The sequence below is a fragment of the Babylonia areolata genome, chromosome 13, assembly GCF_041734735.1.
Source record: "Babylonia areolata isolate BAREFJ2019XMU chromosome 13, ASM4173473v1, whole genome shotgun sequence".
In the NCBI taxonomy this organism is placed as follows: domain Eukaryota; kingdom Metazoa; phylum Mollusca; class Gastropoda; order Neogastropoda; family Buccinidae; genus Babylonia; species Babylonia areolata.
The window spans coordinates 16,597,990-16,614,348 of NC_134888.1; the positions used below are offsets into that span (position 1 = coordinate 16,597,990).

The 16,359-nt window shown below is 39.2% G+C and overlaps 1 protein-coding gene and 1 long non-coding RNA gene across 3 annotated transcripts in view; one reads left to right on the forward strand and one right to left on the reverse strand.

Moving 5' to 3' along the window:
- The window catches only part of LOC143289098 (LIM domain-containing protein unc-97-like), a 46,043-nt gene that overhangs the window by 503 nt on the left and 29,181 nt on the right, over positions 1 to 16,359 (forward strand). The window contains exon 1 of one of the 2 annotated variants that reach the window (XM_076597948.1): positions 5,384 to 5,964. The exons of the other annotated variant lie outside the window; for it this stretch is intronic. Within the exon in view, the coding sequence (XP_076454063.1) occupies positions 5,933 to 5,964 (32 nt within the window). The 5' untranslated portion in view covers positions 5,384 to 5,932. Of the gene's footprint in view, positions 1 to 5,383; positions 5,965 to 16,359 lie in introns of those variants that run through there. 2 annotated transcript variants of the gene reach the window in all.
- Positions 9 to 6,979, reverse strand: LOC143289099 (uncharacterized). The gene is made up of 3 exons (XR_013056190.1): positions 6,929 to 6,979; positions 5,224 to 5,390; positions 9 to 638 (listed from the first exon to the last, which is right to left on the reverse strand). It is a non-coding gene; the product is annotated as an uncharacterized LOC143289099 (long non-coding RNA).

The following is a 16,359-nucleotide window of genomic DNA, read 5'->3' on the forward strand; positions in this document are numbered from 1 at the left end:
GTAGGTCAATTTCATCAACTTATTCACCGAACTCTCGTCTTTCAAATGTACAATGTTTAGGCTTCCCTGGGATTAGTGATTACCTTTGCCTTTGATCAGCGCTTTCCGCAGACGGTGACTCAAGTTTTCTGAAACTGAACTTGGGGTTCGACTGAAAAGGAACTTGTCTGTGACACAATAAAGAAAATTGTTGGCTATTTAATTTACACGTCGAATATGTTTACTATTTTGTTTTGTCCGTTACGGGTAAATGGTCTGTCATTTTTCTTGGATATAATGTTGACATTGCAGTGATGATTATCAAAATAATGATAGTTGGTCTGGAACCAGACTGTCAGTGTTTTTTTACAGTTGCAGTCTGAACCAAGGGACAGTGCTAGACACGGATGCTAGTGCTCGAAATACCTGCATTTTCGGCTAAGACTACTGTAAACAGGTGTCAGAACGCAAGTTATGTTCATCTGACAGGTATCAAATTTCATGCCAGGAACCTGTTTCGTTCAGGGGAAGTAACCGATGGTTATTTTCAGAAATTTTCAAGAGTGGTTGTCTACCTTCCTCAGGTGGAGACTCCCTTGCCCGTGTTAATTAAGTTTTCAGAGAGCACAGAGCGTGCTGGTCAGTCAGCATGATTCCATCTGAAACAAAATTATACCAGGAAGTGAACAGTCAGACTTAAAGTACATCTTAAATACGTCATTATTTAGATCTATAAAGCTTTAAACTATCAAAGAATTAAAGTGTAATATCCTCAGTGAGTCAGTTCCCACTTTTGGACACAATAGAAATAATGCACATTTGCACATAGTCACATACAGACCTCCCTCTCTTCCCCCACACATCCACATCCGTCCCCCTCACACATGTATACACACTGTTTTGCTTTTTTTATTCAGTGCTTTTGATAGATTTATTTTCTGTGCAAATGTTTGTTGCTATGAATTCCAGCAGTTTATGGAAAGCATCATCTATTTTGAAGTGCTGAATTTTTCAGGGGTGACAACTGTTTCTATTTTTTGTTTTTATTTGATGGTTTTGTAGCATTTGATATTTTTTTTCCCTGTAATTTAATATGGTTACAGCCCTGAAAAGTGAAATGGCCTCAGCTACCATCTGCGCTAGTATACTATAGTATAACCCATGTTAAAAGCAATTTGGAATCATTTGATTTGAAATAGGTAATGTGAATTTATTCATACTTTTACAGTTCTGTACCTTATTTAAGTTGCAGAAGTTTTTTTAAATTTGATCAAACAATGAAGCATGCATCTTCACATGTTTTTTTTCTTTTTTTTTAACGAATTTGTATTCAGTGATATTGTCATTGTGCATTCATATGTCTTGTACATGGTGACTGATCAAATTAGTTCAGAATGATAAAGCCTGTGGGTAGGTCCTGAAACGGAATTGAAGAAAATATTAAAAATGAAAATGAATAGAATAATAGGAATAACAGCATCACTTAGTATTTTGACACTCATTTACTACACTACAAACAGTACAAGTACAAATTAGATAAAACACTCAGATCTCTCTCTCTCTCTCTTTCCCCAACCATGTCTTTTTTTACTGATTTTTTTTTTTTTTTTTCACTTACAAGATATGATAATGTACGGAAATTGTGACAGTTTTTACACAAGGTGTTTAAATTAAGCGAAATTGTAATTTCTTAACGCTCTCTGACTCTGTACTTGACTGCATTGTTTCTATGATACTAATAGTGTGTATTCATACAAGGTTGGTTGGTTATATTATTTTCACTTTGTTTGATATTGCAAATGTTGTTCATTTGCATATTTTAATGAATGAACCATCAGAATCCGAGTCTCTGTCTCTGTCTCTCTCTCTCTCTCTCTTTCCACTCAGGGTGGGGACTGAATGACAAAAAGGGCATCAGTGCTTATCTGTTAAAATATTAATATCAGAAATAAAGAATATTATATTGTCATCTCTCTCTCTCTCTCTCTCTCTCTCTCTCTCTCTCTCTCTGTGTCCCATTTTCCCCCTCTCGACTCCTCACCCAAGAACTTCATCCAAAACCTCATCATGTTGTTTTCATTGCTTCAAATGAATTTCATAAATTCATAATAAAACAGGTATTGTTGATATTTCTGACTCTGAAGAATGTAAACCTATTAATGCTTGTGCTTTTTAGGATTCTGAATCTTATTACACAGAGTAGTAAGAACTACATTAAAAAAAACAACAACAACAAAAAACAACAACAAACAAACAAACAAAAAAACAAAACAATGTAGGACTCGGAGTAGTGGAAGTGATTGTGAAGAAGGCTTTCAGTTTACTACAGTTGTAGAACATTGCAGGCAGAGCTGCAGCTAAGTGGAAGAGGTTAAAGTAGCCACTGATCAGAGGAGCATCTGTCCTGCCCAACCATTTTGTTTCCCTTCTTCAGCCCCTCTCACCCCTTCCTCTCTTCCCCACCTTTGTACACTCTCAAACACACACACACACACACACACACACACACACACACACATTGTATACACTCACACTCACACACAAGTCTGTGTGTCTGTGTTTACATGTAGGAGTGAGTGTGTGTACACAGAAGAGACAGAGACAGTGTGTGTGTGTGTGTGTGTGTGTGTGTGTGTGTGTGTGCATGGAAGAGTCTGGCTGTGTGCACATGAAATAGAGAGATTGTGTGTTTGTCTTTGTGTTGTACATAGAAGAATGAATATGAGTGTGTGTATTATGTGTGGTGTGTAAGAAGCAGAGCTAAGGTTAAGAGAGGCAGCAATGTTTAACATCCTTATTCACCATCATGTCTTTCATTCATTAACTGTGCAGATCTATTTAAAACAACTAAAACAACAACAACAAAAAACACTTACCTTTTTTTGTTTTACCATCTCAAGTATTAAAGAAAAAACATAATTCTTTTTTTTAACTTAAAAGAAATTTTTAAAGGTACATAGAAACTAAAAATCGGAAGAAGTAAGAAGAGTGTGTTCATGTAGCTAAAGTCTACACAGAGATGAGAGATACCTTGATTAAACTGGAAAGATATATAGGTAGGTAGTTAGGTCAGTAGATGATGTACACAAATAATTTAACACTATAGCAGGCAAGATTGTAGCAGTTTTAAAAGAAGTACTTACTGCTGCAACATTTGTTAACATCCACACATGGGTAATTTACTAATTACACTCAGCAAACCACTGAATCATTGCTCATGTTATTGATATCATAAAAACTTATCAGTGCTATTGTTATGACTTGTGATAATAGTTGTGGAGGTTGGAGTGTCAGTATGACAGTGCTCAGCAAAAGATGACTGGTTTCGATCTGACAACCAGTGAATGCAATCTCTTCAGTTGAGGTTAGCCTTCAAATAAGAAGTGGATTGTGCATAACTCACCTGATCTTGGGATTATTTTGATTTAAGTAAATGAATACTAATAGATAATAGAATAATTTATGAATAGATTAATAACAAACAAACAAACAAACAAAACAAAAACCACAAGTGTCCAGATTTCTAAGTCTCACCCAGGCTGGAAGCTGCCCCCAAGCAGTGTTTGGATCACAATTTCCACTTTTTTTTTTTTTTTTTTTGTTTTGGTCTTTAACAACAGTGCAACTACTGTTTTATATGAAATAAAATGAAATGATTAAAAAAAAAAAAAAAAAGACAAAGTCACCAGCATGAAACATGCTCGAAAAGAAAATGCAACACCCTAAATCTGAACATGAGCAGCACAGAAAATTGTACTTAGTGTAAGGATGACAAGATAGTATCTGAGTTGTGGAGGACCAGAAGGGTAGAGCAGCAGTCTTGCTGTGCAGAGACTGGGCCCAGGACAGGACAGGGCGCTAGGCTGGGGAGAGCGGTATTGATCGGCCTCTGCCGATGGGGGTGTGATGAATCATCTGGAACACCCCTTAAAGATGCATGGGCCTCTCTCCCCAAAATATCTGGGATTTTTTTGTTTGTGAAAAAATTCTGTGGAGAGGGGTAAAGAGTATGGTTTCATCCATGCTTCGAGCTTGTATACTCCAAATTTTTGTACTTTATCAGTACAACTCAAGAGGATATTGACATGCAGACAAGTACCAAACATTTGCAGTTTGTGGAATAACACAATGCACACACACATACATACATATATACATGCATATATATCTTTCTATATCAATCTATCTATCTATCTATCTATCTATCTCTCTCTATATATATATGGATGTTTTCAACATTACTGATTTTGTTTTCTGGCTATGGCTGGCACACAGTCACATGTCTGAACACATATTCACCACGAAATGGTGATACACAATTGACAACTTCAGATTCCTCATTTCAAAATGCAGATGTTCAGACATCATTTAACAAATTGCGCCCATCAGTCACCATTGTTTCAAGCACTTTAGTCACTATTGTTAAAACAGTCTTCCTTGCATACTGTAAGTATAACACTGTTGTTAAGATTTGTGGTAACAGCAGTAGCGGCAGCATCAACAAAATGAGGTAATCAATGATCAACCTGATAAATGAAAGATACTCTTTATCTCAGTAAAGTGCAGATAATTTACAGTTTCATTCTTGGTCTTTAGTTCTCCAGATTGTATTAACATATTTTTTTCAATTCTGTGTTGAACTGCTTACAGAAGTTGCACAATGTCGCATTCACTTAGCTAGCTGTAAAAAAAATATTACTACAATATGTATAATGTAAATAATATGCATTTATAAATAACACATTGAGCAAATGCTTGTTTCGAATATATATATGTCCAAAATATCATTTTTGTTCTATAAATATTATAAATATTGTCAGTGTATTACAACATTCTACATAACTGCTGCTGCTCATGATATTACCACTAGTATGGATACCAGTCTTGCTGCAACTAGTATGATCACAACTGCTGAGCATAAGAAGTGACTCATAGCTTAAGGGAAGCATGCAGAATTGTAATTTTAAAGATGACATGTAGATTTTAACCTGCTTGAACACTCTGCACATAATGCAGCATAGAAGCACAGTGACCGATGAACTGGGGAAAAATTCTTTAACACGAAACTAAAAACATGCAAACCTGCAGTTGTAATGTTACATGTATAGGAATGTCTTTCAGTTAATTTCTTGGAGTGAATCCATTCCGATAAACTTCCTGCCTTAAAATAAACAACAAATAAATATGAGAAATAAAAAAAATAAAAAATAAAAAAAAGACAAGAAAGAAAAGCAGAATGATCACCAGTTGTCACATCTGGAGCAGAGTGGTGGTGCCTTTAAAGGCGGAGGGAGGGGGGTCTGACCTCTCCCCAAATCGACCCAGTCCATCCCTGCCTTTCCCATAGGACCAGCTTCCATGCTTCCCTAACTGGTTCGGGCAGCAACAGATCTTGGCTTGGTCCCAGGGCCCTGGTGGTATGGACGGTTTATTGTACATACATGTACAACAAGATACAGCACAGACGGTGCATTGTGGAACCATTGGCAGTGGTTACAAGGAGCACAAGTGATGAAGTTGAAGCTCATTTCCTAGGCACGGGCGTTCGTTTCCTGGTGTGGATGTTGAAAGCTGTGTGGCAGAATCCTGTGTGTTGCTCTGTGTCGGTGTGAGATAAGAACTGTACAGTACATTCACACAGTGAGTGAGTGAGCCAAGTGTCACCGACTTCGAGCCAGCTTCAGTCAGTCAGTTGCGGACTTGAGCGATGATTATATGTCACCGTTGGGCGCGACTTATACATGCTGCATAATATATGTGATCAGCAACGACAGTACCACTTATTATGATGGGTCCTTTTACTATACCTTGAAATGTCGGCTTAAAATTGAAACGTTGTAGTGTGAAACTGAAACAGGAAAAGTGAGTTGTGAAGAAAGTGAATGCTATATCGAAGGAGTGGTTGTGACAGCAGAGAGTGTGCACTGAGTAACTCCTCAACATTAGCATCATCATGTCGCAGAACTTTCAAGTGGAGACTGTCAGGTCTGTATTGACGTAACCCAGCATGCATACACGTGGTGAATGTCGTTTTGAATTTGATGCGATTTGTTTGTGGATTTTAAATGTCTACACTAATGTCTACTTCATTAATTATGGAAAGTTGCTTGCACATCACCATGGTTCATGGTACAGGTTTTTCTTCTTCATCATCATCATCTCTTTTTATATATATATATATATTTAATTGTTAGCATCAAAGAGGGAAATTACATTTTGTCTTGTCGGGTTGGTATGATTTTTGTTTCTCTTTTTTTCTTTATCGTTTTTTTCTTCCTGTGCTTCTTCTTGATATACATGTTTTTGTGAGATCGTTGGCTCATTTGTGTTATGGTCATTATATCAGTGTGTGTGTGTGTGTGTGTGTGTGTGTGTGTTGTACCTTCTCCCACTCTGATAGTTGTCACAAATGATATGAAAGTTGTCATGTGGAGTAAGTAACACTGCTAATACTTACAGTGTTTTAGACTCCACTCCAAAATTCCATCCCTCTCCGCAAATACACATTAACATTGGTAATCTCATGCACACATGTCATGAAATACACATGTGCACACAGACATGTTACTTCTGATTACGGATGCATATATGTATACATATATACCCATGTATTTATGTGCATTTTGAGATGATGATAAATTATATAATACATTATTAGGTATCAACTACACATATTTTTAATCTTCTCTTTTTTTCATGCTTTGACTGAGTAATATAAACATGATTCGTAGATAACTCTTCTCTTTGGCATTTAATAAAACATGAACACATACACACACTACAGTGTACACACACACACACACACACACACACACACACACACACACACGGCCTCATACATGTACATATTAAGGTACACATGCATGCATATGCATACACACACACACACACACACACACACACACACACACACACACACACACACACAGAATATACCGTAAATACTCACACAAAAACCACACAGCAAAATGACCCACTTGCGCACACGGTGAGGTTTAACTCAGGAGTGCAGCAGCTCATGCAAGCACAGCATATATATATATATATATATATGTGTGTGTGTGTGTGTGTGTGTGTGTGTGTGTATTGGAAACAGCAGGTTTGTGATAGATCAATTTATTGTCCTTTCATTTCCCAGCCCAGCAAAACTGATATCTGTTGATCAGTAGTGTCACCTGTTGTCATGGCAACTTGCTCCCCAGGGGGTGGGGATGGGAGGGGGAGATGGAAGAAGGGGGAGGGTATAGTTGGGGGGCAGGGGGTGGGGTGTGGGTGCATACCTGGCTATCCATGGAGCCTGTGAAAACCAGTTTTCATGTGATATGTGCATTAATGATTATGCATTTACTTCGAAGCGAACCCTGCAGCAAACTGTTTTATATACTGTGAAACAGAGCAAAACAAAAACAAAAACAAAACAACCCCAAAAAACAGACTGCCTTTGTTTAGAGTTGAACATTGTGGTGGGATTGCTTAAATGTGTGTGTGTGTGTGTATACGTGTGTGTATACGTGTGTGTATGTGTGTGTGTGTGTGTGTGTGTGATTGCTGTAAGTGTTTGAAAAACGGAGACTGAGATAGTTTTGTGGATTCTTTCTTTAATATCTTGTTTACTGAAAAGTGAAAGTAAGATTACCTGAGAAAATCAGAATACATCAGGAAGAGAGAGTGGACAGCTGCTCGAGTTGATTTGATTGTTATTAAAAAGAAATTTAACTTGAAAATAAAATCCTTAGTGGTAACTTGCTGTGTGTGTGAATGTGCGCATGTGTTTGTGTGCGTGTGAGTTTGTGCATGTGTGTGTATATGTGTCTCCCAGGTAGGAAGCATTGAATGAACAGGAAATATTGTGTTTATTGATTTGGTGTATTCCAGTGTTGCTGGTGTTTGTGTTGCTGTGTTTGGTTGAGTGAGCACTGAACTTGGATAAATATGGCTTGCTGAGAGATGGCAACAGGTGTGCATGATTTATTAATCAATTGAATGCGCTTATGGTGCTTGTGTGTGTGCATGTGTGTGTGCGCGTGTGCGTGCGCGCACGTGTGTGTGCGTGTGCGTTTATGCGCGCGTGTGTGTGTGTGTGCGTGTGTGTTTGCCCACCAGAGCAGTCATGTATGGGGCATGGTGTGAGTGTATATGTGTGTATGTGTACTTATATACATGTGTCACATTGTATGTGCATGTACATGTGTGCATTCATACATGTATACATGTGTATAGTGTCTCTTTTGTTTTTTTCTACATTCGTGGGCTGCAACTCTCACTTCTTTTTCTGTGTGGGTTTTTACATGCATGACACTTTTTACCCGCTGTTTAGGCAGCCATATTTCATTTTCAGGTGTGGTTTGCTGGTTTCCATATCCCACTGAACACTAACATAATTTACAATATCTTTAACATGTGTATTTATATCTTAGATGTATGAGAGAGAGAGAGAGAGAGAGAGAGAGAGAGAGAGATTAATAGAAACACACACATGAAGGGGATCAAGACACTGACAGGTTAGCATATGTTTACTGGGGAGATAATTTTTTTTTTCTCTCATAAACCATGAACCCACCAGTCACTGATATTAGGATCGAACACAGGACCCTCAGATTGAAAGTCAAACACTAAAAGTACCCTCCCTTCCATTGTTGCTTCTTCACTACTTTTAAGTCTTTCAGTTAGATACTGCTCGTTACTACTCATCTCGACTCAGTTCCCCGCTTTGGCTGTCAAGGTTCCTTCTGTTAGAAGCAATACAATAACCACTTCCCGGAAATATAGATCCCCCCCCCCCCTCCCGCTCCTTCCTTAGTTTACATGTATATTTTTATGCAATTTTCTTCTTTTTATTTTTTACTTCATAATATTTTTTCTTAACTTTTATGGTCTTTGTTGTCTTGTCTTTTCTCATTTTTACAAGACTGTAAAAATATTTATTTATTTATTTATTTTTCATATTTTGATTTTAGCACCATTATATGTTTTGTCTCTCTTGGATTTGATAATCTTGAAGGCACTTTTACTGGCTTATATGTTTTGGTGTTCAGGAAAAATGTAGCCCATTGCCAGTTTTTAGCTCTTTGTTTTTCTCTGTCATGTATTTTGGATTAATTGCTGTATGTATTATATAGTGTATGCAAGTAGAATTAATATAGTATGTTTGCTTTTTCATAATCTGCTAAAAGATGGATGGAATGTTCATTGCCATGAAGCAGATCCTAGTTTTTGTTCTTGATTGCAAGCATAATTGTGATTAATTTTGTTTCCTTGTGTGTGGGTGGGTGTGTTTGTGTATGTGTGTATCATGATGATGATTTCCACTATACTAGGCCTGTTGGCTTTGCATCCAATTGTGTGTGTGTGTGTGTGTGTGTGTGTGTGTGTGTGTGTGTACACATACACATACACATATACCCATTTTATCCTCCAGCAACGTTAGAAAGCAGTAAAATGACCACTGTACATGATTTTTGAATCACTTCACTTACCTCTTGTCCATCCAGTGTAAGTAGGTAGCACCAGAAAAAACAAATACAAACAGCAACCAAAAAAATCCAATTCCAAAGCTCACAAGACATTGGTGAAGTCTGTATCTTTAAGCAGCCAGTACTTATGACATCGGTGAAATCTGTATAGATCTTTGAGTGACCAATACTTATAATTACACCACCACCGCCACCAAACAGCACAAGGCTAGACATTTGGTAAATCCTGTGCACACACACACACACACACACACACACACACACACACACTTTGTGGATCTGTCCTGATACTGGCTGACAGAAGAGTTGGGGGGGGACTGTAAGACACACTGGTGGTTTCGTAGTATCTGTTTTTCTTGGGGCTTTTTTTTTTTTCTTTTTTTTTTTTTTCGTTCAGAGAGAGAAAGAGCACTAAGTGGTTTTAGAGACTTTTGTCAGGCTGCACGAAATCCTGGGTTATATGAGCATGGGCAGGTCTCCCTCCTACTATGCTACCACAGGTGCGGGAGGTGGGGGTTGTGGGGGGAGGGGAGGGGGAGGGGTGGGCGGGGGCCAAGGGGGGTTACTTCTTTGTTACCTGTTTAGCAGTGTAAGAAACTTGGTCCACTGTTGTTGGTTGTTGTTGGGTTGTTGTTTTTTTTTTATATTAAAGGGGCTGTTTCCTTGCCAAAGCTTGGGTTGGGTTTCATTTCATATTTGGCTATGTGTGTGTGTGTGTGTGGGGAGGGATTGGGGAGAATGGTAGGGATATTTGTGTTTGTGTGTGTGTGTGTGTGTGTGTGTGTGTGTGTGTGTGTGTGTGTGTGTGAGGTTGTGTGTGGGTGTGTGTGCATGCATACTCCTGCATGAGCTTTTTTTTTGCTGTTTTGCCTCATTCCACTTCTACGTTCTAGTGCCTTTTGTCTGTCTAGAACTAAATGTCTCTGGCCATTCCTCCTTTCACTGTTCAGAGTCTGTCCCCCTTTGTCTCCATGGGTGTTCTATTTTTTGACTGATTGGATGATTGGCTGGTTGGTTGAGAATGATTTATAATTATATATATATAATGATTTGAAACAAATGAACAGTGAGGCCAGGCAAGTAAAGTATGAAACAACAGTCTGGAGAAATAACTCTTTTATATGCTTATATATATTGCAAATTTATACATGCTTATAAACAGCCATCCATCCACACACACACACACACACACACACACACACACACATGCACATGCGCCACTCGCACGCACGCACGCACGCGTATGTCCGTGCACATGCCTACACACATGTACGCACACACCCTGTATCGTAGCAAATGAGAAAAATCAGCAAAATAAATGCATCATGTAACCGATTTCAAATCGGAGATCCAGATGTGAGCAACAATGCAACATTTTAACAGTTCGACTGTGGCCCCTTTAAGCTGTAGGAGTTGGTCTTGGGAGGGGTGGCTTCCAGTGGGGGACATAGCCGTGATAGCAGGTGACCAGTGGGGGATGAAATGCGAGGAACTGCCTGGGACGGGGACCACTGAAGCATGCAGACACTGACCCGCGCTGTGCTGACTGGGCTGTCTCTCACTGGCTGTGGTAGCCACTCTGTCAGTCTGTGGTAGTGGCTGTGGTAGCCGCTCTGTCAGTCTGTGGTAGTGGCTGTGGTAGCCGCTCTGTCAGTCTGTGGTAGTGGCTGGGGTAGCCGCTCTGTCAGTCTGTGGTAGTGGCTGTGGTAGCCGCTCTGTCAGTCTGTGGTAGTGGCTGTGGTAGCCGCTCTGTCAGTCTGTGGTAGTGGCTGTGGTAGCTGCTTTGTCAGTCTGTGGTAGTGTGTCAGTCTGTGGTAGTGGCTGTGGTAGCCGCTCTGTCAGTCTGTGGTAGTGGCTGTGGTAGCCGCTCTGTCAGTCTGTGGTAGTGGCTGTGGTAGCTGCTCTGTCAGTCTGTGGTAGTGGCTGTGGTAGCCGCTCCTTGTTAGTGGCTGGGGTAGCCGCACTGTAGTAGTCGCAAACCACCTTGCCCCTTTGCGTTTGTCTTGCCATGGGCTGGTTTGTTTTTGTTTTTTAGGTTTTTTTTTTTTTTTTTCAAAATGTGCTTTCTTTCCTTCCTTTAAACTATTAACTCACTCAGTACGGCCAGTCCTCTCTTCTTCTCTACACAGACCCATCGGATGTCCAGTAGGTGTCTGAATGACCCAAACTTTAGCTTACGTCGTCAGAATTGTGGTATTCTTTGTCAACATTCACCTCTTCAGTATAAGAGCCTTCTGCTTGCAACGTTTTGATGATGGTAATTGGGGTGAAACGCTGTTAACGTCGTCTCTTTCGCCGTTCGTATGGAGAGAGTTAAAGGTGTCAGTTCCTCCATCTTTTCTTTAGCTTAGAGAGTGTTTTGGGCTCCATCCCTTTCCTCTCCCAACCCGCCCCACTTCTCTCCTACCCAGGATCTCTTTTTTTTTTTTTTTTTTTGTCACTGTGTATGATGGTCAACTAGTGATGTCTTCTGGTGGATTTATCAGTTTGTACATAGATCCAGATACAAAAAAACTCTGCCTTGAGTAAATGTCTCAGAGAGAGGAAAAAAGTGGGGAGGGAGGGGGGTTGGAGCTAGTCACACACACGCACACACACACACACACACACACACATGCATGCATGCACACACACACATATGTTTTTCCTCTTGACAGAGAAAGATCAGAGCCTAAAGATTTTTTTCTTTGTAAGAATTTTTTTTTTTTTTTAAAGAAATATAATTGACATCAGTATGGTTTTGTCTGCTTCTTAATAATCTTCCTGCCCAGTAATTTTTAATGTATGAGGAAATTAAAAATATGAATGAATGAATGAACTTGATTTAAAATTAGGGCACATGCAAATTTCCACACTTAACTAAGGTTGCGTGTTATCACAGCACCACCCACACATGAAACAAAGAGACAAAAACAAGAAACAGTCAAGTCACACACACACACACACACACACACACACACTGCAACTATTTTTGTGTCTGTGCAGGGGTAGGGGAGGGAATGGGGGGAGGGGGGGGGGGGGGGCAGCAGGGCGCATGACTGGTTAACTTTGGAAGTAATATATTTTCACTGCTTTAAAAAAAAAAAAAAAATTAAGAGAGCAATAAATGACATTTTTCAAATGTTCTCGGGGACTAAAATCCAAAGAGGAGGGGATAGACCAGAAGGCTGGCTGACCATATATATCGCATTGCGGTTTATGTTACATCAATCAGACAAAAGTGGTGTGGAGTGATGGCCTAGAGGTAACGCGTCCGCCTAGGAAGCGAGAGAATCTGAGCATGCTGGTTCAAGTCATGGCTCAGCTGCCGATATTTTCTCCCCCTCTACTAGACCTTGAGTGTTGGTCTGGACGCTAGTCATTCGGATGAGACGATAAACTGAGGTCCCATGTGCAGCATGCACTTAGCGCGTGTAAAAGAACCCACGGCAACAAAAGGGTTGTTCCTGGCAAAATGCTGTAGAAAAATCCATTTTGATAGGAAAAACAAAGCAAAAAAAAAAAAAACCCCAAAAAACTGCACACAGGAAAAAATACAAAATAATGGGTGGCGCTGTAGTGTAGTGACGTTCTCTCCCTGGGGAGAGCAGCCCGAATTTCCCACAGAGAAATCAGTTGTGATAAAAAGAAATACAAATACAAAGTATCAGCAAGACATGGTATCAATGCCATGCTGAAGTGTCGAGCTGTGGTTCTCTCCCCTGAACTGTGAAACAGCAAAGGGAGACAATGCTTGAGCGGTGGTTTGACTGGGGCATGACGCTGAGCAAGGGTCATGGGTTTCACTGTGGCCTCCGTGTAATATACCATGTAGCACTTTTGTTCAGATTGTTGTCCATCACACCATGAAATGAGGGTGACTAAACTGTGTTCATGCTTGCTTGTATGTGTGCATGTGTGGGTGTTTTGTGTCAGTGTGTATGTGTGTACACAAACAAACATTATACATGTATGAATATATATATATATTGTATTTTTTATTTTATCATTTTTTGTTTTTACTGTCTCTTCAGTGCTCTCTCTCTCTCTCTCTCTCTCTCTCTCTCTCTCTGCTTTTTAAGACATCTCAGAGAACTGTTTATTCCTGTAAAATATTTACAGCAACCTTGCCTATGTTGACATCATGTTAAGGGTATCAAAAGATGAAAAGACTTGAAAACCATGCTCTCTACCTGTGTAAAGCATTCAAAAGACAAAGTGCATGTGTCTGATAATGAATACCAATGTGAATGTGGAAGTATTGCATTCCTCCAATATGCCCCTTCAACAGGGGCAGTGGCCTATAATATGGGTAAACCATCTATGTTTCTCTTTGTTTCTCTGTCTCTGTCTCTCTCTGTAATTACAATGTGTTGTGTGGCCTGTTGGTTGCTACCATTTTTCTTCAAGGAAATAACTATCTTTTTGTTTTGTTTCATTAATCATTTGCTTTCACCACATTCAGTCATTTATGCTAATGTTTTGCTATGCTTAGAAAATATGTTGACGGCATTCACCCATGTCACAAAGGACCTCATGGCCACTGACAAAGTATCAAAAGTGTCCCTCTCTCTCTTTCTGTGTCTCTGCCTCCCCCCCCCCCCCCTCCCCCTCCTCTTCCTTTCTATCGCTATCTCTCTCTGCTCCATTGCTCACCCCCAGGCCCTATTTTAAAACCCTGTCGTTGATGGAGTAGTTGAGTGATTGATTCATTAGAATAATCCACAGCATGTGATGGTTGGTTTATTTGGGTTAATGCAGTGAGTCATAAATCTGGTTTAACAGCAAGTCGGTTGAAGCTTTTGAAATGAAATCATTGTGGCTCGAATTTGAAGAACTACTTCTTGTGCACATTTTTAAGTGGTGAAACTATCTGACTTTGCTGGACAACAATAATGCAGTCCCAAGTATGGTTACCAACGTCCTGACCTGTAACTGCGCTCACCCTTCACAGATCTGCATACTTGTAAGCAGCAGTCAAGGGGCTAAAGCTGGCGCTCTGGATCTTTTCTTACTCATTGTTATCGTGCAGTATTATTATTATCATTATTATTATTGATATAATTGTATTATTCATTTATTTTAGTGGCATTTGACAGATACCTGTACCACTCTCTTCAACATACACCACTCCCCTCTTTCCCACTTACCCTTCCTGAACAGCATGGATATTTTTGTTGTTGCTGTTGGAAGAGGTGTATATATATATATATATATATATATATATATATATATATATATATATATATATATACAGAGAGAGAGATATATATATATAGATATAGATATATATCATACGCTCACGCATACAAGTGTGCACACATATCTACTATTGCATAATTACATTTTTGGTATATATATATGTGTGTGTGTGTGTGTGTGTGTGTTTGACAAGAGTCTGCATTTGTGAAAGTGTGAATGTGTTTGAGTCAGTATGTGTGTGTGTGTGTGTGTATGTGCACCCATGAGTGGGGGCACATTTCCGATATTTGTAAAAAAAAAAAAAAAAAAAAAAGGCTTCAGGTTGGGTGGTGCAACATAAAGAGGTGCAGAATGTTGTGTTTGTTGTGATACACCCACAGAGAGACTCAGAGAACAAGAGAGAGAGAGAGGTTAAGTGGTTTCTGTCGCACTCGCATATATACCCATTGTTTTGTCTCTTATCTGTGAGACAGTTGGAAAGAATGTCTCTAGCTGCTGCGTATGTGTGAACTATCACGCAGGAGAGGAGGATTGTCTCCTTTCTTTACCCACTGATCACAGTTACAACACAGGGGAGGATACTCCTCTTCTCTTAATACCCACTGTTCACCTTGAAAGCAAACTGGACCTAATTGGCAATCAGACAAGTTGCAAAAACAAGGTTCAACGTTATTTTAGTAGATTTACGATTGTCATTACCATCATCATCATTATCTGTTTTATTGTGAAACTGTTTGTCTGATCTTCGTAAATATGCTAATCTTATCAGAAAATAATGTGAGGTTTATCCTTTTTTTTTTTTTTTTTAAATATGTGGTTCACTTCTGACTTGTATGTCAGTGGTGTCATAATACAGTTTTTCTCAAGTCGTCTTTGGATTCAGATTCAGATGGTTTATTCAAAGAAGGTGATAGTGCCTCATGAAAGTTTTGAAAGGGTGGTGTGTAAACTTGCTTCAGTAACAGTAAGTCACCTTTGGAATGCCACAAAGGAAAGTTACCAAGCATACACATTTTTTTTATGAGATGCTTGGTAAGTGGACGTTGATGAATTTGATGAGGATGTTGTGACCTGAAAAGGCTAGTAAAGTATGCATCTTTCCTACTATCATACTCAAAGTACCAGAAACCCCTAATTCGCATAGTTTACTCACCTGCAGTTTTGTAATGTTAAGTTGGTGCATTTACAAAGCACCTGTATCCTCTGATGGTACATCTTTACCTGAGTGAAGCAGCAGTACATCCATTTTACTTTGTTTCATATTATGTGATATCAGAAGAATTTCTTCGCACAGAGAGTGAGAGAGAGAGTGAGTGTATGTGTGTGTGACCAGTGTGTGCATGTATATGGGTGTATGCACACACCCATGATACATATAGTCTCATCAGGGGTTGGTTGGTCATTAAGTTAACATCTATGAACGATCTATTCACAAAAGTGATTTAAAACAGGAAAAAAGTGTGTGCTCCGCGTGTAAATTTGTGCGGGAGAACGTGTGTGAACTGTATACAGTAACGTAGTTACGTAAAAGAGAAATTTAGATTGGACATGGAAATTTAGGAGACAGAAACAAAATAAAGAACCAAAGTAATGAACCATAAAATGAGCTGACCAATAAAAATGTCAGAATACTTACAGGTAATTATATATAGCCATTGGACATTAATTTTGGATGAACTAACAAAATGTTAGTAGGTTAATTAAGGATGAAGAGGTAGATATTTTT